Source organism: Heloderma suspectum, chromosome 1, assembly GCF_057233095.1.
Source record: "Heloderma suspectum isolate Gila_16-S chromosome 1, 16-S_ref, whole genome shotgun sequence".
NCBI classification, from domain to species: domain Eukaryota; kingdom Metazoa; phylum Chordata; class Lepidosauria; order Squamata; family Helodermatidae; genus Heloderma; species Heloderma suspectum.
In genome coordinates this window covers 83,505,756-83,528,248 of record NC_139458.1, presented here as the reverse complement: position 1 = coordinate 83,528,248, position 22,493 = coordinate 83,505,756, and the positions used below count along the sequence as shown (strand labels likewise).

The 22,493-nt window shown below is 45.7% G+C and overlaps 1 protein-coding gene across 1 annotated transcript in view; it reads left to right on the top strand.

Moving 5' to 3' along the window:
• MAPK8IP1 (mitogen-activated protein kinase 8 interacting protein 1) overlaps positions 1-22,493 on the top strand; it is a 79,675-nt gene that overhangs the window by 44,050 nt on the left and 13,132 nt on the right. Inside the window, exons 3-5 of the mRNA XM_084850427.1 lie at positions 851-1,084; positions 17,171-17,252; positions 18,776-19,648. Coding sequence (XP_084706553.1) covers positions 851-1,084; positions 17,171-17,252; positions 18,776-19,648 — 1,189 coding nt within the window. The remainder of the gene's footprint in view (positions 1-850; positions 1,085-17,170; positions 17,253-18,775; positions 19,649-22,493) is intronic.

Below are 22,493 nucleotides of genomic sequence, written 5' to 3'. Positions count from 1 at the left end.
TGGGCTATTCAGACTGCAGGTAGAACAGTTATTTATTTTATTTATTACTTTTTTAAAGCAATTATACACCACCCTTCAACCTGCACTGATTTCAGGGTGGTATACAGTCAATTATATTACAAAACAATGAAAAAGCAAATAAAATCTTCAGTGGTTAAAAAAGTTCACAACAAATTAAAATGCCTGAGCAGATAAGAACAGTTTGCCTGTTGCCAAAAAGATTGCAATGTGAGTGCCAGGAGAGAGTCCAGGGACAGCATTCTGGGGCGCCGCAGCTGACATAATAGTGGGAAATTTGGGTGGGGGGTGATTATGAAAGAATTGACAGGATAAATTATGAAATGTATCTGCATTCAGTAAACTAGCATAGCAGGGGGAAGGGCGCTCCCTAATATTTTGTTTTCTATGTGCAGGAATGGATGGGATGGAGGAGTGTTCTATTATGTGAACCTCCGCCTGCATTTCCCTGGATTTGTACTGTAGAAATCTTCTTATAAAGTGGGGGGGATGAGGGGAGTGGATGTCCATGATGCCAGTTATTGGCTACAGAGGACAGTGACGGTTTTGCAGATAAGTACCTTTACGAGAATCTTGGCATGCTGTGGGAAATCTACCGTTTTGCTCCTACTTTGGAGCCTTGATCATTTTCTCCTGGTGCCCTTTCGAAAGCTAAACAGCAGCAGTGAACTACTCATGCTTCTCCCCTCTTCTAGTCTCTCCTGCTGCTCTCCCTGGATGGCTCCGGCTGCTGATGAGAGGCAACATGACTGCCTGACCTCTCTTTCTCCCCCCTCCCCCTGCTTCCTAGTCTCATGATCTCTCTCTCTCTTTCTCTCATATATCCTTGTAGAGCCATGTGAATCTGCAGGCCAGTAGCGTTCTGGGAGTGGGCGGAGGGGAGGCGAGCCGACTCCAGGCGGAGATGCTCCAGCTAGACCTGATTGATGCAACTGGGGAGACCCCTGGCGAAGAAGGCACGGTGCCTGAGTTGATTAAGAAGGAGCCCCCACCGGTTACCATGGATACCTACAGACCCAAGCGGCCCACAACACTCAATCTCTTCCCACAGGTGCCTCGGACACAGGTGAGTCCCTGGGGTGCAGAAGGCAGGGGGGTGAGGAGGCGGCATGAAAACCAACGATTGGTAGATTAGAGACCTCCCTCTGTCCTTTTCCACAACAAACCGCTACTTCATGTTCCCGTTCATTACTAAGGGAAGGAGGAGACCACCTGATTGTTTTACCCGCTGTCCTTTTTCCTTCCAGAAAGAAGTCAATGGCTGCAAAATAAATAAAGCATCTGCTTCTTCCTAAACTCAAGTGCCCACCCTCCTGATGCTCCTTTTTCCTGTCAGTTGCATCACTTGAGTGCCACAATGTGTTCCCACTGCTGGGGCTGGTTATCTATCAACGGCCCTTTGGGATATTCTGGAGCTGTGCATGCTTTCTGTTCCCACAAAATGAGGGTTTTAGTAGCAGCAGCAGACCTTTGGATTAGAGGGGTTACACAGTACTTGATTTCTGAAATGGAAGCTTCTAGGGCTCCTGCCTCTGTGAGTCACTGCCTTTATCTGAAAGTGCTGCTCCACAATCCAAGATATGTGTGTGTGTGGTGGAACTGTTAGTAGTGAGAGGAATGCACTCTGAAGATGCTCAGAGGTACATGTTCCTTCCATTCAAAATATGTTCCAGAGCTGAGAGCTAGCAAGCTGTTGATTAGATCAAGTCCTCATGAGTTAAGGAGGCAGGGATTTTGCTTGAGAATGGGCAGAATTTAGGCAGGAGAAATCATATTCCCTGGAATAGTGGCTACCCCTGTTATGGTTCTGTTTTGGGTGCTATTCAGTCTGGAGGTGGTTAATCCCTTTTTCAGGAGACTTTTGTCTGGGATGAAAGCCTAGCTGATGAATTGATGCTCTGTTCAGGGTGTGTGCGCTTTTGGAAGTGCAGGAGAGTGTGGGATGGGAAGAAAAGAGTAGCTGAAGCTTATGCATGTTTATTTTAAATAGGTCCCCCTATGTTCAGTGAGCCTTACTCTCTAGTAAGCATGCATAGGAGTGCAGCCTAGGGTGCTGGTCCTTCCTTATGTTTTTGGCTGGAATGTATCAAACAACTGCAGAACATCTATTCTGACCCTTCCCACCCTGCCATCAAACAGAAGAATGAATTTTCTCCAGAAATTCTCAGCATGAATACTAGAGCCTTATTGTCTAGTTTATCTTGCATAAGAATAATTTCATAGTGCATGCAGTATGCATATTCAGTCCATGTTGCTTCTTTTTTATGAGATGGGTATAAAATTATACACTGTTGTGTTGTGTGCATAAGGCATGAAGCTCTAAAAGGAGGGCACAGAGATCTGAGCCTGGCCCAGAGGTCTGTGGAGCTATCTTTGAGTTGTTTATAACCTGTTGGATTATAGGAATCATTTGTAGGGAAAGATGGCACCAGACATGTTCCTTGAACAAGATTAGGGGCATAAGTGGGAGTGCTGGTCACAGGAGGCATGAATAAATGGGATTTGCTTGAAAGAAAACAGAACAATGTGTGACCAAAGGAAACAAATTCCAGAAGGACGGCCATGTTAGCCTGTCAACAACAAACAAACAAACACACATACACACACCCAAAAAGAATCTTGTGGCATGTTAAAGAATAGTAGATTTATTATGGCATAAGATTTCATAGACTATAGCTCACTTCCTTACATTCAAGGAGACAAAGGATTTGTTGGAAGAGCCAGGAGGCCTTATGATGGAGAGCATTTTTATTGGGTGGAAAGATCTAAATGAAAGCATTTAAAGAGACCGGAAGAAAAGGGAGCATTTTTAGAAGTGAAAAAAAATGTTTAAAGGGTTCATTTCACTGAGTTTTGTGATACTTGGAGGATGCTTTTAACTTCCCTCTGTTTTCCATGTTTCTTCTCCATCTGGGGATGGGAGTATCGGTTTCAGCGCTCTGTGCCATAGCTGTTCACAGGCTGGCCATCTGTAATCCTTTTATCTGCCTCTCTGTTGTTTAGTCTATAAAGCAAGGAAAGTTCCACACATGTGAGAGGCTATTTTTAATCACATGTTCTTCTAGGATATGGCTCCATTTACTAATAAGAAGATTTTCCCAGTGACGTTAGCTGTAGAAGCCTCACTGGAAGGCAGGTGCTGCTCTGTGTGGCAGATGGTGGAGACTTGGGTGGAGGGAGTAGGAGGGGTTGGGAATTGGTGTCATTATGCAATTGACAATAGAGAGTATTAAAGCTCAAGCTGAAGAGCAGAAGGACTTGATGTGAAGAAAAAGGATAGTGCCTGCCCTCTCAAAGTAGTTGTGCCTCAGGTACTACCAATTTATATACTTACACAGGAGAGTGAAGCATGAAGACCAGTTACTGTGATCATCTTACAGGCCGGAATATTCCCTGAGGATTGTGGGCAGCTCAGCTGTCCCTGAAATTATCAGAAGAGATATCCCACTTGTGTTCACCTCAGAGTAATAACCTAAACACCAGCAGGCAGGCTTGCCTCCAATTACTTTGAGACATGCATACTGGACAAGGCAAACTGGACAAGATAGTGGGATATCTGTGACTGGATCTTCCACTTAAAAAAAAGGCAAACATTGCTGTTGGAGAGAGGATTCTGAGAATGCTGTGGCAGGGGAGGTTAACCCTTTCCCCAACACCATTTCCCTCTGTGTGTAGTGGTTAGTGTATTGGACTAGGACCAAAGCAGCCTGAGTTCCATTCGCCACTCGGACATGAAGTTCACTGGAAAACCTTGGGCTCTCAGCCCACTATCTCTCAGCTCAACCTACCTAACGCATTTGTTGTGATGATAAAATGGGGGATAACCATGTACACCGCCTTGTGCTCCTTGAAGAAAGGGTGGAATATAAATCTAAATAGTACTACCAGTACTAAAAATATGAATTATAAAATATCTCTGGATCCACTTCCAGAATCTCACAAAGTCTCGGTATATATGTTCGTAGATATACTGGGAGAACTGGGTCTTGCAGGCAGTCCTGACTCTCCGATAAGTCTACCTATCTGGTACATGTATTTTGAAGCATGCGCTTGTCTCAGTTAGGTGTACACTTACAAAACTTACAAATCTAATGGGTAATATAGCACTGGGCAGTTGTGCTCAAGGTTTGTTTCTTGAGGAAGGATGTGTTGCTGTTGCGGTAGTGTTTTGCTGGCTAGGGTGAGCTAGTGGGGTGGAATGGCTGGACTGTTGGGCTTGGATGTGGAAAACCCAGATTCAGATCCCCAGTCATCTGTGAATCTCATGGTGTATTTATTTTATTTATTTATTTATTGCATTTATATCCCGCCTTTTTTCCTCCAAGGAACTCAAGGCAGCGTACATGATCCTCCTCCTTCCTCCATTTTATCCTCACAACAACAACCCTGTGAGGTGGGTTGGGCTGAGAGTCTGTGACTGGCCCAAAGTCACCCAGTGAGCTTCCATGGCCGAGTGGGGACTAGAACCCGGATCTCCCGACTCCCAGTCCAGCACTCTAGCCACTACACCACACTGGCTCTTGGGCAAGTCATTCACTTTTCGCCTCTCTACCTTATAGGGTTGTTGTGCAGCTAAAATGCTGCTCTGAGCTCCTTGGAAGAAGGAAGGGTGGGATACATCATTGTACAGTAAGCGAAGCCAGGATATGGTAGAGCTGCTCTGAACTGGTGTGACCCTGAGGGATTGAGAGAGTGACAATAGCAAGAAGGTATTTTCCAGCTACAGTTGCTAGCATTTGAGAGTGGACGCGGTCAAAAAGAGAGAGGGAGAGTCTTTGAGAAGGAGTAAGAACATGGACAGAAGGCCTGTTTAGGCTAAGGAAGGGCAAGAAGACAGTGCAATCCTTTAAGACTAGTGCCCTACATACCCACTAACTTAGAATTGGATTCTGCTCCCACCTCTTCCATTGGAGTTTCTTTAAACTTGGACCAAGGAAAGCATTGTTTATATGGAGGCAGTCAGTGCAAGGGAGGAGAGCGCTTTTGACTCTTTCTGTAGTGTTTCCTCTGCTTGCATGAATGGATGCATAATGGAATGCATACAAAAGGGTGTATGATGGTTAAAAGAAGCAGTAGGTGGTGTGTGAGTGATGAAAAATTACAGAGGTGATTATGAACTAGCTGAGTCAGGTGTGTGTATAATATTCATAGCAGGGCCTATAGTGGGGAAATTTTGGCCTATAGCAGGGGTGGGCAAGCATTCAGGCCAAGGGCCCATTTCCGTTTCAGAGAAGTTCTCGGGGGCTGCATTCCAGTGGTGGGCTGGGCCAATGGCAAAAGGGGCAGGGCCAAAAATACCAGCATATTGTAGCTTAAAGCTCGTACTTGCCAGTAACTCAGCCTTATGAGAGTCATTTCAGCCATTTAGAATTGAGAAAGCATTCACCAAAGTTGGGAAACCATAAAATGATTGATGGTTATGGCAAAGGGGGTGGGGCCAGGGGAACCCTGAAGGGCTGGATTTGGCCCACTGGCCTAAGATTCCCCACCCCTGGCCTGTAGAGAGAGGGATGACCTCACTGGCTCTCAGGTCCCTTGAGGGTATGAGGCCCCCCCCCCCCTTGTGCTGGGAAAAGCCAACATAAATGAGTCATTTCCCAGAGGATAAGGGCAATAATTTACCTTCCTTTCTCTGCCTGACTGCCCTGCTAGACTCTTTAGATACCTTGACCTGCTGAGCTGGGGTCTGCTTCACTGCACTTCTCACTGAGAGGGAAAGCTGAATAACATCTCTAGATTAAACTGGGCTTTTTTTGCTGTTGGGGTTGCCTGTTCAAGAGCAACAATGGTGACAAAATCTGGATGCTAGAACTGTCTGCTTCCAAAGGACCAGACAGGAGTTTCCAGGCTAGTCAGCTATTTCAGCAGACCTCATTCCAAGCTATTTCTGCTGGTCTGTCAGACCAGCTGTGTATGTGGTACTGTGGAGGCAGAGCCTGGCAGAGAGAGAGAGCTGGAGTCTGCAAGTAACCCTTTCAGGCCCAGAATTTTCAGAACAGGCTTGAAGGAGCAGAAATCCAAGCCACAATTCCTAGATGCAAATAAGATATTGTAAGGCAGAATCTCCCTTTTCTGGATACTTAAAAAAATCTGTACATGGGTCAAAACAAGACATTTTCGGGAATGATTCCCATGGGTGCTGATAAATATATATATACACACACACACACACACACACACACACACATACATATTTCTTCTAAGTTAAATATCCATGCCTTTTGCCTGTGCCGTACTTCTGTGAACTGTTTCAGCACACTCCAGGATACCAGGCTTCAGGCTCACTACTTTATTAGTTAACTACCAGCTTCCTTACAAATGCAAATTCTAGGAAACTCTCAGACTACAATGGAAACAGCTACTCCACACAATTATGAATATCAATAGAGGAGCCCAAGTGGAAGTTAGAGAAGTTACCAGCAATTCAACAAGAATTTCTGAGTCAGACTAGCTTAGGAAGGATGCCCCTCCTTACAGTGGCTCCCTCCTACCTAGGCTTTCAAGCATAGCCAACCTGGTGGAGCGTGTAAGCTCCGCCTCTAACTTTTCCCGCTTCTTTGGCTCTGCGATGGACCCTAGCATCCCTGAAGTCACGCCCCTCACTCTCCTCCCCCACTCAAAACCTGGGTTCTCATGGAGGAGGAAGGGGGGGGCCTTCAGACTGAGCTGTCTGTGTGCCAATGTCTTGGGAAGAAGGCCTTGCTATATCTGAACTCACTAGGGAAGGAGCCTCCCCCTGTTCTGGCTGTTCCCATTCTGAATCTGAGCTGCTAGATATCACTGCGCACTCAGATTCATTCCTGACATTCTGTCAGCAAAGTACATGGATTATCCATTCAGAAAAAAAAAAAAACTTTCAGACACATGCATGCAGGCATGACATTCGGTGCTGGAGTCATCCTGTGGACTGAAATCCCACCTATTTATTTAGTTTTAAACATCTAAACTTTGGCCTTGTTGACACATGTAAGAGACAATATGGTTGTCATGTTGATCATCCCAGAGGCCAGTTAAAAGGAACCAGTTTTCAACATGCTTATAATGTTGTCTACTGTACTTGTACATAATGTGTATTATCCAATATTGTTGCTACGCTCTCACTTGTTCTGTTGTGCAAGTGGGACCCACCGCTTGCGGAACGAAAAGTAAGCAATTCAAAAAGCATCATCATCATCATGGCGATCACTCATGACCGAGTAAGATTGCCTTCCAAAGATAGAGTCTGTATAGATAACTCTTTAAAAGGATTAGACAGATTCATAGTAGATAGGTCAATCAACACATTAATCTCTAGCAGTGGGTCTGCAGATGGCTGTAAAGGCCGATTCTGGATCTACACAGCCTCCCACACTGAGGACGTAGGTTTCCAGGTGGAAGGCGGTCACGGTGAGGGTTTGCTTGACATGCCTTCCGCTGAGCTCATTTCTCCCTTTCGCTCTGTACTCATGCTTCTTCAAAGTCCACAGCGCCTTTAATATAGGCTGACCTCCAGTTGGAACGCTCATGAGTTAGAGCTTCCGAGTGCTCAATGCTTATGTTACATTTTTTTTGATTAGCTTTAAGAACATCTTTAAATCTCTTTTGCTGTCCACCAATATTCCGTTTTCCATTCATAAGTTGGGAACAGAGTAACTGCTTTGGAAGACGATAATCAGGCATTCAAACAACATGGCCGATCCAGCGAAGTTGATGTTGGAGAATCATTGTTTCAACGCTGGTGGTCTTTGCTTCTTCCGGTACGCTCACATTAGTCTGTCTGTGTTCCCAAATAATTTGCAGAATTTTTCGGAGGCAGCATTGGTGGAATTTTTCGAGAAGTTGGGAGTGGCGTTTATAGATGGTCCATGTTTCACAGGCGTACAGTAAGATTGGTAGTACAGTGGCTTTGTAAACAAGCATTTTGGTCTCCCTGCGAATGTCCCGATCCTCGAACACTCTACGCTTCATTCGGGAGAATGCTACAGTCACAGAGCTCAGGCGATGCTGAATTTCAGCATCGATGTCGGCTTTTGTGGAGAGATGGCTGCCAAGATAAGAAAAGTGATCGACATTTTCCAGCGTCACACTGTTAAGCTGGATTGATGGCGCTACAGAGGGATTGGTTTGTGCTTGCTGGTAAAGCAAGTTCCATGGCAAACGGCAAATGGCAATGGGGGCAGGACTGTGAAATTTGGAAGCCCCTAGTCATGGACCGGCACATGGGCGGTAGATACAGATTCAGTCATCCTGACTCAAGGACCGAGGCAGTTGAGTAGTTCAGCAGCTGTATCCACAACTGAGCAGGATCCTATTCAGGATCCACTCTGCTCACCCCATATGGGGAGGAGGCTAGAAAAGGTGCCCTAAACATAGTCTGCCTCATCTTCTCCCTGACTGGATTACTGCGTCCAGTGGGGTCACCATTTAGTGGTCGCAAAAGACAAATGAACTTTGGAACATGGAATATACGGACACTGCTGGACAATACAGATAGTGAATGCCCTGAACGCAGGACTGCCATCATTGCAAGGGAGCTGAGACGTTTTAACATTGACATAGCAGCACTCCAAGAAACTCAAAGAGCAGGAGAAGGACAGCTGAAGGAAGAAAAAGGAGGTTACACCTTCCTCTGGAAAGGACTGCCTGAACAAGAATGACGAATACATGGAGTAGGCTTTGCTATTAAAAATGATCTTATGAAGTTCTTGTCAGAAGTTCGTACTGGCATTAATGAAGGACTCTCAACCCTCTGAATAAAACTCGCCAAAACCCAGCAGGCAACTATTCTAAGTGCCTATGCACCAACATTGGATGCTGATGAAGACATCAAAGAAAAATTTTACTCCCAACTGGACACCATCTTATCAGATTCAAAAAGCAACCCTGGAAACAAGCAGAAGTGCTTGTTCCCAGATTGGGACAGCTCCACTGATCTGCCTGATTCTGGAAACTAGTGTTTCTGCTTACTTTTTTAACCACCAGATCATCGTGCTAGTGGTGGGTCCTGTTGGTGCATGGACAGGCTTGGATAATCCGCAATTAGTTGTATCCAGTGTTAGTCCTACTTAGAGTAGACCCATTGAAATGAATGGGACTCAAGTTAGACTAACATTGGATGCAACCCAATTAGTACATTTGGTATCAGCCACAATATTTCTGATTCCATTATACTAGTCATATATACTTAGAGATGCTGGTTTTTCTCCAGTTATAAGCAACAGATATTTTAGCAGCCCTTAACAAACACCAGGGGAAAGGCATGTTCACATAGAGATTTAACATAGTTTTGGCTTCAGTTTAGTTTGCAATGCAAATGTAAAATCTGCATTGTCCAGAACGCTCATTCTCGTTACAGATGCCTTTCTTCCACAACAACCATAGGCAGCCATTCATATTAAACTTCAGAAAAGAGAAACAAAGGCAATTTAAGCATCTTGCATTAAAATGCTCAGATTCTGCATAACTATTCCAAAGTCCTTTTCAGGTTACCTAATAAAGCCAGAAGATCAGATGGGATATTGCAACTTGATATCTCTTCTGTTTATATATATATGTGTGTGTGTGTGTGTGTGTGTGTGTGTGTGTGTATTTATTTATTTATTTATGTTCTTAGTGTTTTTTAATATATGGACAAACAATTAAAAATCCCCCTTTGAAAAATTACATGTCCAGTTTTCCATATTCATTGTTTTACAGATTGTATCTGATGTCAAGTACCATTGATAATCATATCATAAAACCAAATCTCTTTTCCTGCCAGAGGCACTGCGTTGATCTTTAGGAATTAAGCTCCCTGGGTACAGTGTCAAAATGTCCTGGTGCAGTAGGAATCTTTTGACACTGCACTAAACTGCATCAATGTGATGTGGCTGCAAAAAAAGGCAAATGCTATTTTGGGCTGCATTAATAGAAGTATAGCTTCCAAATCATGTGAAGTACTAGTTCCCCTCTACTCAGCAATGGTTAGGCCTCATCTGGAGTACTGTGCCCAGTTCTGGGCACCACACTTTAAGAAGGATGCAGACAAACTGGAGAGGGTTCAGAGGAGGGCAACGAAGATGATCAGGGGATTGGAAACAAAGCCCTATTAGGAGAGACTGAAAGAACTGGGCACGTTTAGCCTTGAGAAGAGTAGATTGAGGGGAGATAAGATAGCACTCTTCAAGTACTTGAAAGTTTGTCACAGAGAGGAAGGTCAGGTTCTCTTCTCCATCATCCCAGAGTGAGGACATGGAATCATGGGCTCAAGTGACAGGAAGCCAGATTCCAGCTGAACATCAGGAAAAATGTCCTGACTGTTAGAGCAATATGACAGTGGAACCAATTCCCTAGGGAGGTAGTGGGCTCTCCCACACTGGAGGCATTCAAGACGAGGCTGGACAGCCATCTGTCAGGGATGCTCTGACTTGGATTCCTGCATTGACAGGGGGTTGGGCTCAGTGGTCTTATACGCCCCTTACAAAACTACTATTCTATGATTCTATATCACTACATTGCAGTGCAGAGATGCTAAATTGCATCAAGGAAGAAAGGTGGTAAGGAACTCTCTTAAGCCTGGGCAGCCACTTGGTATACACCCAAACTGAGGGCAATGAAGCAAAAAGGGAGATAGCTAGAACGCAGGTGGAGGACGACTCAAGCCAAATCTGATTAAACACAGATTAGAGCTCATTGTCGAGCCTATTCTGTGGAGGTGATGTTGACAGATAGAGAGTTCTTTTCCACCGCTATTGCATCTCCTCAGTGTCATCCACTGGAGCTTTTCAGATGGTTAGAGGACTGTTACATTGTGGCCCAGAGAGAGGTACAGTGGAAACCTTGGTGGCACGCTGTGACAAGTTTGCGAGATGCTTTGAAGATAAAGTTGCTCACAGCTGTCATGATCTAAACTCTGCATTGGAGGCTATGCCATTAGTGGAGGTGTCCAGACGACCATGTGGTCCAATTGTATTGAATGAGTTTCAGTTATTGAGACCTAAGGATGTGCACAAGAAACTTGGACAGGTTCAGTCGATCACCTGCTTGCTTGACCCTTGCCTGTCTTGGCTCATTACATCAAATAAGGAAGTGGTATCCAGCTGGGTCCAGGAGATTGTTAACTCCCCACTGAGAGAGGGAGTGGTTCCAGTCTCCTTAAAAGAGGTTGTAATTAGGCCATTCCTGGAAAAACTAACCATGGACCTTGAAGATGTGAGCAATTATAGGCCAATTGCAAACATCTCCTTCCTGGGCAAGATGTTAGAGCAGGTGGTTACAAAACAATTCCAGATACTCTTAGATGAAACAGATTTCCTAGATCCATTTCAGTCAGGCTTTAGGCCTGGTTTTGGAATGGAAACTGCCTTGGTCACCCTGTGGGATGATCTGTGCTGAGAGAGGGACAGTGGCGGTGCAATCCTGTTGGTTGTCTTGGGCCGTTCGGTGGCTTTGTGTAGTATTGACCATGATATCCTTCTGGATAGGCTTTCTGAGTTGGGATATGGGGACACTGTACTGCAGTTATTCTCTTCCTACATAGATGGTCAGTTTCAGAGGATTGTGCTGGGGGATTATTGCTCTGCCCTCATGACAGTTATGCTATAGGTTTCTGCAGGGCTCTGTTTTATCCCTCATGCTATTTACCATCTACACGAAACTACTCAGAGAGGTAATCTGGAGATGTGGACTGAGGTGTCGTCAATATGCTGATGACAGCCAGCTCTAGCTCTCTTTTTTCATCAATTCCAGGTGAGGCAGTAGATGTTCTGAATTGGTGTCTGGGCGCAATAATGGACTGGATGAGGCCAATAAACTGAGACTCACTGTTAGGTGCTTCTTCTGCCCAGTGAAGAGCTTGCCAACCTGTTCTGGAGGGGGTTGTTCTCCGCCTAAAGGATCAGGCTCAAAGTTTGGGGATTCTTCTAGTTCCATAACTGTCACTGGAGGCATGGGTAGCCTCAGTGGCACAAAGCACCTTTTATCAGCATAGGCTGATATAACCACTGAGACACTACCTAGACAGAGATAGCCTTGCCACAGTTATCCTTGCTCTGGTAACTCCTGTTTGGATTACTGCAATGCGATCTACGTAGGGCTGCCTTTGAAAATGGTCCAGAATCTTCAGCTGGCCCAAAATAGGATGGCAGTGTTGACTACTGGGACTGGTTGTTTTGATCATATTATGCCAGTACTTTTTCCATCTACACTGACTGCCAGTCCATTTCTGGGCCAATTCAAAGTGCTGGTTGTAATCTATAAAGCCCTAAACAGCTTGGAACCAATTTACTTGAAGGATTACCTACTTCCACATTTACTTACTTACTTACTTACTTACTTATTTATTAAATTTATCAATCACCCATCTGGCTTGTCACCCAGCCACTCTGGGCGATGTACAACATATAATAAAACAGTTTAAAACGATAAAATTCTACAATAAAAACATTTTCTAAAATACCCTAACCCACCCCAAACGCCTGCCTGAACAACCACGTTTTTAATGCACGGCAGAAGCTCATTAAAGAGAGGGCATGGCGGAGTTCCCTAGGGAGGGAGTTCCGCAGAGTGGGGGCCATCACAGAAAAGGCCCTCTCCCTCGTCCCCACCAGTCTAGCTGTCCTGGCTGATGGGACAGAGAGAAGGCCATCCGAGGCTGATCTTGTTAAACGGCCTGTCTGATGTTGCTGGAGGCGCTCCTTAAGATAGGCTGGGCCAGAACCATATAGGGTTTTAAAGGTCAAAACCAACACCTTGAATTTGGCCCGGAAAACAACTGGTAACCAGTGCAACTCCTTCAGCACTGGAGTGATGTGATCTCGCCGGCGGCTGCCTTTAATCAGGTGAGCCGCCGTGTTCTGTACCAGCTGCAGCTTCCGAACCGTCTTCAAGGGTAACCCCACGTAGAGTGCAATACAGTAGTCTAAACGAGAGGAGACCAGGGCATGTACTACCGATGGGAGCAGATGGTCGGGAAGGAAGGGGCGCAGCCGCCGTATCAGGTGGAGTTGATACAGCGCTGTCTGGCTCACAGCTGACACCTGAGCCTCCATGGACAGCTGGGAGCCCAGAATGACCCCCAGGTTGCAGACCTGGTCTTTCAAGGGTAGCCATACCCCATTCAACACCAGGTCAACATCTCCCAGCCTCTTCTTGTCTCCCACCAAAAGTATCTTGGTCTTGTCAGGGTTGAGCTTCAGCTTATTCCTCCCCATCCAGCCACTCACCGTCTCCAGACATTTGGACAGGGATTCTACGGCCAACCTTGGTGAAGATTTGAATGAGAGGTAGAGCTGCGTGTCATCCGCATATTAATGACACTGCACCCCAAACCTCCTGATGATAGCCCCCAGCAGCTTCACATAGATGTTAAATAGCGTTGAGGAGAGGATGGACCCCACAAGTGTTATTTATCTAAGGTCATCTCCAGAGGCCTCCTCAGGGTGTTCCCACCAAGTGACCAGGCAAAGGGCCTTTTCAGTGGGGGTGCCCCAATTGTAGAATGCCTTTCCCAGAGAGGCTCACCTGGAGCCTATGTTCTGGTCCTTCTGATGCCAGGTGAAGAGATTTCTGTTCTTCCAGGTGTTTTAAGATCTTTTCAGGTAATTTTAAGTTTATTTTAAGGCCTTTTAAGATCACCAGTGTTAAAATTCCCTCTGTGGGATTCGTTATATTGTTGGTGATGTTTTTATTTTTAATTTAGTTTGCACTGTGATGGGCTTTTAAAAAATCTATTTGATGTTTAGGTTTTAGTGTTTTTACTTAAATTTTGTAAACCACCCAGAAGGCTATATTGAATGGGTGTTATACAAGTGTATTAATTAATTAATTAATTAATTCAGGGACAGAGGAGACCATTCAGTCCCTTTTTGTCCCTCTCCCTTTCGGGATCATAATAGCTTCAAGTCTGTCTCTCATCATGTAGAATGACCTCAGTCGTCATACCGAGATTGTTGCACAGTGCCTGGAAAGAGATCTGTTGATTCCTGGCCACAAATGTATGATCTCATAATCTTCTGCTCTGGTCATTTTTAGGCAGGTGAGGAAGAGAGAAAAAGGAGCTGTTTCCTCTTCTGCTTTCCCCTCTTCTGGACATGCATTGGCAGAAATGCTAGCTATTCGGGTGACTTGAAACCTGTCGCATTGTCCCAGGCAGTCATATAGAGGCAAATAGGGACAATGGCTCCTTTGCACTAGAACAAGAGTAGCTTTCGCAGCTACGTTGGCAGGTAGTAGTAGCTTCTCCCTTTCATTGGCTGAAGAGGGTACTGGAATACTCTTGGTACACTGTGTCCTCTGCATATTGCTTCATGCAAGTTGCAGCCCCACAGCTTTCTTACACACTGAAATCCTGGAACAGCTACTGAGTAGCTACTACAGAGCATATTGATTTAAATCTTGGCAATTGGGCAGAACAATCTTATGGATGCGTCTGCAGCATCCATAGCTCCGCCAGCTTGCTGCAGCCAGATGCGAGGTGTTGGGGGGAGCTTTTTCCTTGTCCCCTCCTATTGACCCTTTGGGAGGGAAATAACCATGCCAGCCCCAGAACTGGCATAGTGTCGGGAGCCTCTTCTGTTTGTGTCGGGCATACAACGGGGCTTATCATATGGATCCACAGCCACCCAAGATATGCCCAGTTTTCACATGTGCGCATGCACACACACACCACACACACACACACACACACCATCATTACAAAGATGCCAGCAGAGCTTTGCAGCAGCATACCAGAAGACCTCCATTGTGGGCATATCGTCCTGCCAACGGACTTCCCAACAGGCCACACTTCCACCACTTCCAAAGGCCTTTGAGCCACTGTCCCAGGCTGCTTGGGATTGCTCCCTAAATCAGTTATTTAAATCATGATTTAAATCGGCCATGGGGTTGGGGGAGTACAGATTTAAATCATTGATTTAAATTAAGTATTCCATTGATATTCTTCATATACTTCCTAAACAATGGTGCAAATATGGGTGCTATACCATGTTAATTTGCAGCTAACAGTGCAATCCTATGCATGCCTACTCAAAAATAAGTCTTATGAGTTCAATGGGACTTGCTCCTAAGTAAGTGTGTTTAGGGTTGCAGCCTAAACTGAGTATTATTTATACAAAGTATGAGGTGATACGTTGTATAATTTTTAGATAACTTGATTTTTAAAACGTTTAATTCTACAACTTTTAGAACAAATTAATGGATACTTTTGCTGATTACCTGTATTATTCACATTATTTAACATTAACCAAGTTATTATTTGAGATACATGTAATATTTAAAATTAAAAAGAAATACATCTCATTTGAAATTTTAAAATCTATTTTTAAAAAATCATTGTTTTTATCCACACTGGGCTACTAATAATTGTACAAACAGGAATCCTTCTCCCCATCTTTCTAGAGAAGCTGCCTGTGCCCTAGCGACATTCATAGCCTTATATTAACCACAAGCACCTAATGTTTGTTATAAGCTTATTTTTCCTTGCTTAAACTATGACAAAATCGTACCTTGATTGTGTTTGGTCTGTGAGAACTGAATGGCCCTAGATGTCTGTTTAGAGAGGCATTTTGCAGGAGGGAGTGCTCTCAGTGCAGCAGCAGATAAGAAGTACTCTCTGGAGCTGCTTTCTTCCATGCTGTTGGCGGCTGCTGACATGAAGGAAGAAGGGAGGATCTTGTACTTTGGGAAAGAAAGCAGGATGTCACACACACATACTCTCCCCTCCCCCATGTGGGATGGGCAAAGGGTCTAGTGGTACCAGGGATGAGACATGAGTGGACAAGCCAAAGCAACCTGTGCAAATGGCTCCCTGGCAGGGTCAGCCCAAGACGTTTTGCTGCCGGAGGCAAAGGGCAAAATAGTGCCCTCTCTCATGTACAAAAGCTAATTGGACTGGTAGTTGAATCTTTTGTTCCGGTATAGTGGAAGATGGGACAGCATCTTCCACCATACCTGAAGGCTGCTTAGGGGTGTAAGGGAAGCTGTGTGACCAACAACACGCTCCTCCAACGCCTTGCTGACGCCTCCCAGCATCTGCCGCCTGAGGTGTCTGCATCACTGTGCCTAATGGCAGGGCCAGTCCTGCTCACTGGCAGTGCAATCCTATACATGTCTACTCAGAAGTAAGTCCCACTGAGTCTAGTGGGGCTTACCCACAGATAAGTGGGTATAGGATTTCACCTTAGGAGACACCGAAGGAGCCTGAAATGGATATGGGGAGTAAAAGAGGCCTTGTTCACATCTGACACAGTGCAAGACAGCCAGGAAAAATGAGGAAGGGTCCCAAGCCTCAGACTTCCAGGCAGGAGGGGATGGATAGTAATGCAGCAACATCTTGAATATTATGCCTAAAATGTGAGTATTGGGATTCAGAGGCCGTGAATATTTAAGGAGCAGATGCGTTTAACATTTGTTCGTTCGTTGAATGTCTTGTCCCGTGGCATTTTCCAGTAGGGTCTGTCTATGTATTATAGGGGAGATGTGGCTGCTGCCAGCCTGTCTTCCCCACCCCTCACCCACTGTCCCCAATCTCCTTGATAACGTTTGTTTTTTTTAACAGGAGTGTGATGAGACCTCACCATGTTCATTGTTTCCTCACCCAATTAACTGGCTCATGCTTGGGGCAGGAGGGAGGGGCAGAGACATGCTGAATTTGGTGCTGTAACACAGTTAAGCTCTTAGTGGCCATAATGTGCTAGAATTCCTGGAACTATTTGGCTACTTGGGACCATAGAGGCTGAGCGAGTTAAGTGAGACACAGCAGTGTACGAGTTAAACAGCTGTGTGATTCAGTCTCTCTGCATCAGGGTAACCCAAGCAAACAGGTCCCAGAAAGATGTTCCCTGGTGTCATGTTCACTGAGATCTGGGGCACTTTCTTTTCCCCCATGGCTTTCTCCATCTCCTCCTCGTCCTTTCCCTTTTTTCCAATTGCTTCTATTTAGTCTTTGCCTACAGTGGTGCTGGCCTCAGTGGTTGCAGCGAGCAGCAGATGCAGAAGCAACAGATGGACTTAGCTGTTGGATCCCTCTGAATAGCCATCTTTCCCAATGTGCACAGACAATAGCTGGCTGATGTGGGTAGGGAGGGGGCGGCAGCAGGACCATAGACTGGAGTTGGGGGTGGGGAGTGATGGGGCCCCTTTGTGCCATGCGCCGTTTATCCTTGCAGCTACAAGGCCACTTTGTTCTTTTCGTCAGGACACTCTGAATAACAACTCTCTGGGGAAAAAGCACAGTTGGCAGGAGCGAGTGTCCCGGTCATCATCCCCTCTGAAAACGGGTGAGTTCATCTCTCTGCAGAGGCTGGTTCTCATTCTGTCATCCCTTCCCTTTTGCATGCTGTTACATTCTCTGTCACTTGGACCTCCTCTCTGCATCCTTCTGGAGTCTTTTCACTTTGGCCTGCATCTTGAAATAGATGCCGTCATTTTATTAATTGACTGGTGGGACATGAGCCATTTGGGAGTTGACTTTCCCTGCATATAATCCTTTAAACCAGGCTCTTTCTTTTTCTTTCTTCTTTCTTTCCTTTTTACCCAAGCCCAACTAGCATAGTGGCTCTTGTTTCATCAACTCAAAGCAATCTGTAGCATGAGAGCTAGCATGATGTGGTGGATAGAGTGTTGGACCTGGTTCAAAACCCTTGTCAGACATGGAGCTCATGGATGGCCTTGAGTAAATCACTCTCTCAGTCTAATCCACCTCACAGAGTTGCTACGAGGGGAAGCCCTCTGTATATCATCTCGGGCTCCTTGGGGTAAGGGTGGATACAAAATGGGGGGAAACCCATGCATGCCATCTTATACATGGAACTTGGCTGGGATCCATGATGTAGCTAGGGCTGGACCGTGGGGCCAAAGACCAGGCCCCACAGCCCCCTCCCCCATACACACACACAAATGGTGGAATGCAAGTGATGAGGGCATCAGGGCAGCAGAAGCAAGCCCCATTTCATTCCTGCAGTCATGATGGTGCTATGATTTAAGTGAGCATACAATGAAAAATCGCACATGCTCAAAGTATTTTTTTTAATCAGTGTTGGCAAACATTTTACCATATATGGAATGTAAAACAATTTTCAAGCATGGAATGGTGGCTGGGGAAGGAAAGAGAAATGTTAGTTGTATACTTCACAACTGGAGTAATTCTTTATTTATTTATTTATTTCCCGCCTTTTTTCCTCCTCAAGGAACCCAAGGTGTCTTACATAATCCTCCCCCCCCCCCATTTTATTCTCATAACAACAACCCTGTGAGGTGAGTTGGGCTGAGAGTCTATGACTGGCCCAAAGTCACCCAGTGAGCTTCTATGGCCGCATGGGGAGTAGAATCCAGATCTCCCAACTCCCAGTCCAGCACTCTAGCCACTACACCACAAGGCTGTCTAAAGCACCCACCCCACATAATAAGACCATTAAGTCCAGGGTCTAAAATTACCTAGCTGCACCACTGAGTGGGATACAAAATCAACATGGTCCTTTGAGTTCCTGGAAACGGGTTGCTTTGCAATTGGCTCTAGTCTTGGGCCTCCTGTTCCAAAGACTGGCCATTCTGATAGGAAGGTTTTATAACGTTGGATGTGAATGGATGTGGCTGTTTGGATGGGCAATGTAATGTCCCAGAGGCTGCACAATGTGTGCTCAGCCCCTTAGATTTTGTCCCTTGAGAGGCTGGATGTAGAACAGCTATTTTTCCACTGCTTTGAATAACCGTGTGAGATGCACCAACACACTGTTGTCCTTGTTTCATTGGTTGTCATATGTGTTCTTCTCTTTGCCCCCCCGCCCCCATTACCTACCCATAGGTGAGCAGACCCCTCCCCATGACCACATTTGCCTGAGTGATGAGGTCAATCACCAAAACAGCACAACCTCCACCAAAGATCGGGGCACATCTACGGAGAGCCCGTGCAGGCGTACGACTGCCACACAGATCGCACCAGCCTGTGTTGCTTCCTCCTGGGCACCAGAGAAGCAGCAGGCTGCCAACCGACCCCCACCACAGAACCCCACCATTGTGGTAGTGACAAGGGGGCCAGAAGCTTACCGGGACCGCATTCGCTACCAAACAGATGTGAGGCTGGAGGCCACTGAGGAGATTTACCTGACACCAGTCCAGAAGAATTCTGACCCCCTGGAGTCTGAGAAGCCATTCATGTCACAGTCCAGTGACAACCGAATGTCTATTAGCTCTGACATAGACACTTCCAGCTTCCCACAACTGACAGGAAAACCCAATGCCTCCATCAGTGAGGAGGATGAGGTGCTGGACTACTTGTCCTCACCTGAGAAAATAAACACACCAAGGACTGTATATGGCAGCAGCAATGGTGGCTACCGGCCTTGCCACAGCCTCCAGAGGGCATCGGTGAGCTCTGACACCAGCGCCCTCTCCTATGATTCAGTCAAATACACGCTCGTGGTAGATGAGGATGTGCAGCTGGAACTAGTTAGCTTGAAGCAATGTTACTCAGGCTACAGTGATGAGAGTGATTCAGCCACTGTCTATGACAACTGTGTGTCCTCACCCTATGAATCGGCCATCGGGGAGGAGTATGAGGAGGATGCCCTGAAACGGGACTCTGTCTGTCTCTCTGAGGACTCCACACCTGAGGCAGACATCCATTTCTCCAAGAAGTTCCTCAACGTCTTCATGAGTGGCCGGTCGCGCTCCTCCAGTGAGTGCTGGGGCAGGAGTTCTTTCTAGTGAGCACTGGGATGGAGGGAGTGGGGTGGGATCTGAAACTTCACTGCAAGTTGATGGCAGTTCCCCCTTACTCAGGCATTAAATCCTGGTGCACTATGGGACCTGGCAAGGTTGCTAGGCAGTACGAGAGATGGTTCCAAGAGGAACGCTATCTTTAAGGCCAAATTGGCCTCAGAAAATCTTCCCCAACTTGGTGCCCTCCACATGTTTTGGGCGCCCACTTCCATCATCCCCAGCTAGCATGGCCAATAGTTAGGAATGCTGGGAGTTGTCATCCAAAACATCTGGAGGGCACCAGGTTGGGGAAGTCTACTTTGTGGCAACTTGAATGCATAGTGAAAGAGAATGGCAAGTGTGTTTAGAGTCCCTTGGTACCAATGTTAGTGTCTTAACTTACAGGATGTGGAACAAATCTTCCCTAATTGTAACAGTGTGTAGCCATGGCTTATTGCTTTCTTAGAACTGCAGGACGTCTTATTGTTTTTAATGGCAATTCTTGAGGATATCTGCAACTTATTTTCTGCAATCTCAAGCCTCTTTAAAAATCTTGAAGGCTATGGGGAGTTTAAGATTTTTGTTGTTGTTGTTCAGTCGTTCAGTCGTGTCCGACTCTTCGTGACCCCATGGACCATAGCACGCCAGGACTTCCTGTCCTCCGCTCTCTCCCGGAGCGTGCTCAAGTTCATATTCATTGCATCCGTGATGCTATCTAGCCATCTCATCCTCTGCCGTCCCCTTCTCCTTTTGCCTTCAGTCTTTGCCAGCATCAGGGTCTTTTCCAGGGAGTTTTCTCTTCGCATTAGGTGGCCAAAATATTGGAGCTTCAGCTTCATTATCTGTCCTTCCAATGAGCACTCAGGGTTGATTTCCTTTAGGATGGACTGATTTGACCTCCTTGCAGTCCAGGGGACTCGTAAGAGTCTTCTCCAGCACCACAGTTCGAAAGCATCAATTCTTCGGCGCTCAGCCTTCCTTATAGTCCAGCTCTCACAGCCATACATTATTATTGGGAAAACCATAGCTTTGATTAGACGGACCTTTGTCGGCAAGGTGATGTCTCTGCTTCTTACTATGCTGTCTAGGTTGGCCATAGCTTTCCTCCCAAGGAGCAAGCGTCTTTTAATTTCATGGCTACAGTCACCGTCTGCGGTGATCTTGGAGCCCAAGAAAGTAAAATCTGTCACTGCTTCCATTTCTTCCCCTTCTATATGCCAGGAAGTGATAGGGCCAGATGCCATGATCTTAGTTTTTTTAATGTTGAGTTTCAAACCAGCTTTTGCACTTTCCTCTTTCACCCTCAACAAGAGGCTCTTTAGATCCTCTTCGCTTTCTGCCATTAGGGTGGTATCGTCTGCATATCGGAGGTTGTTGATAATTCTCCCAGCAATCTTAATTCCGACCTCTGATTCATCCAACCCGGCATTTCTCATGATGTACTCTGCATATAAGTTAAATAAGCAGGGTGACAATATGCAGCCTTGTCGTACTCCTTTCCCAATTTTGAACCAATCGGTTGTTCCATGTCTGGTTCTTACTGTTGCTTCTTGACCCTCGTACAGGTTTCTCAGGAGACAGGTAAGGTGGTCTGGTACTCCCATCACTTTAAGAATTTGCCACAGTTTGTTGTGATCCACACAATCAAAGGCTTTAGCGTAGTCAATGAAGCAGAAATAGACGTTTTTCTGGAATTCTCTTGCTTTCTCCATGATGCAGCGAATGTTGGCGATTTGATCTCTAGTTCCTCTGCCTCTTCGAAACCCAGCTTGTGCTTCCGGTAGTTCTCGGTTCGCATACTGCTGAAGCCTAGCTTGTAGGATTTTGAGCATCACCTTGCTGGCATGTGAAATGAGCGCAATTGTGCGGTAGTTTGAACACTCTTTGGCGTTGCCCTTCTTTGGAATTGGAATGTAAACTGACCTTTTCCAGTCTTGTGGCCACTGTTGAGTGTTCCAGATTTGTTGGCATATTGAATGCAGCACTTTAACAGCATCATCTTTTAGGATTTTAAATAGCTCGGCTGGAATACTGTCATCTCCGCTAGCTTTGTTGTTAGTAATGCTTCCTAAGGCCCACTTGACTTCACTCTCGAGGATGTCCGGCTCAAGTTCAGTGACCGCACTATCATGGCTATCAGGGACATTCAGATCTTTCCTGTATAGTTCTTCTGTGTATTCTTGCCACCTCTTCTTAATCTCATCTGCTTCTGTGAGGTCCCTGCCTTCTTTGTCCTTTATCATGCCCGTCTTTGCACAAAACGTTCCCTTGAGATCTCCAATTTTCTTGAAGAGATCTCTAGTCTTTCCCATTCTGTTGTTTTCCTCGATTTCTTTGCATTGTTCATTTAAGAAGGCCTTCTTGTCTCTCCTTGCTATTCTCTGGAACTCTGCATTCAGTTGGGTATATCTTCCCCTTTCTCCCTTGCTTTTCGCTTCCCTTCTTTCCTCAGCTACTTGTCAAGCCTCATCAGACACCCACTTGGCTTTCTTGCATTTCTTTTTCTTTGGGATGGATTTCGTTGCTGCCTCCTGAACAATGTTACGGACCTCCGTCCACAGTTCCTCAGGCACTCTGTCTATCAGGTCTAATCCCTGAAATCTATTCCTCACCTCCACTGTATATTCATCAGGGATATGATTTAGGTCATACCTGAACGGTTTAGTGGTTTTCCCTACGTTCTTCAATTTAAGCTGAAATTTTGCAAGAAGCAGCTCATGATCTGAGCCACAGTCAGCTCCAGGTCTTGTTTTTACTGACTGTATAGAGCTTCTCCATCTTTGGCTGCAAAGGACATAATCAATCTGATTTCGATATTGACC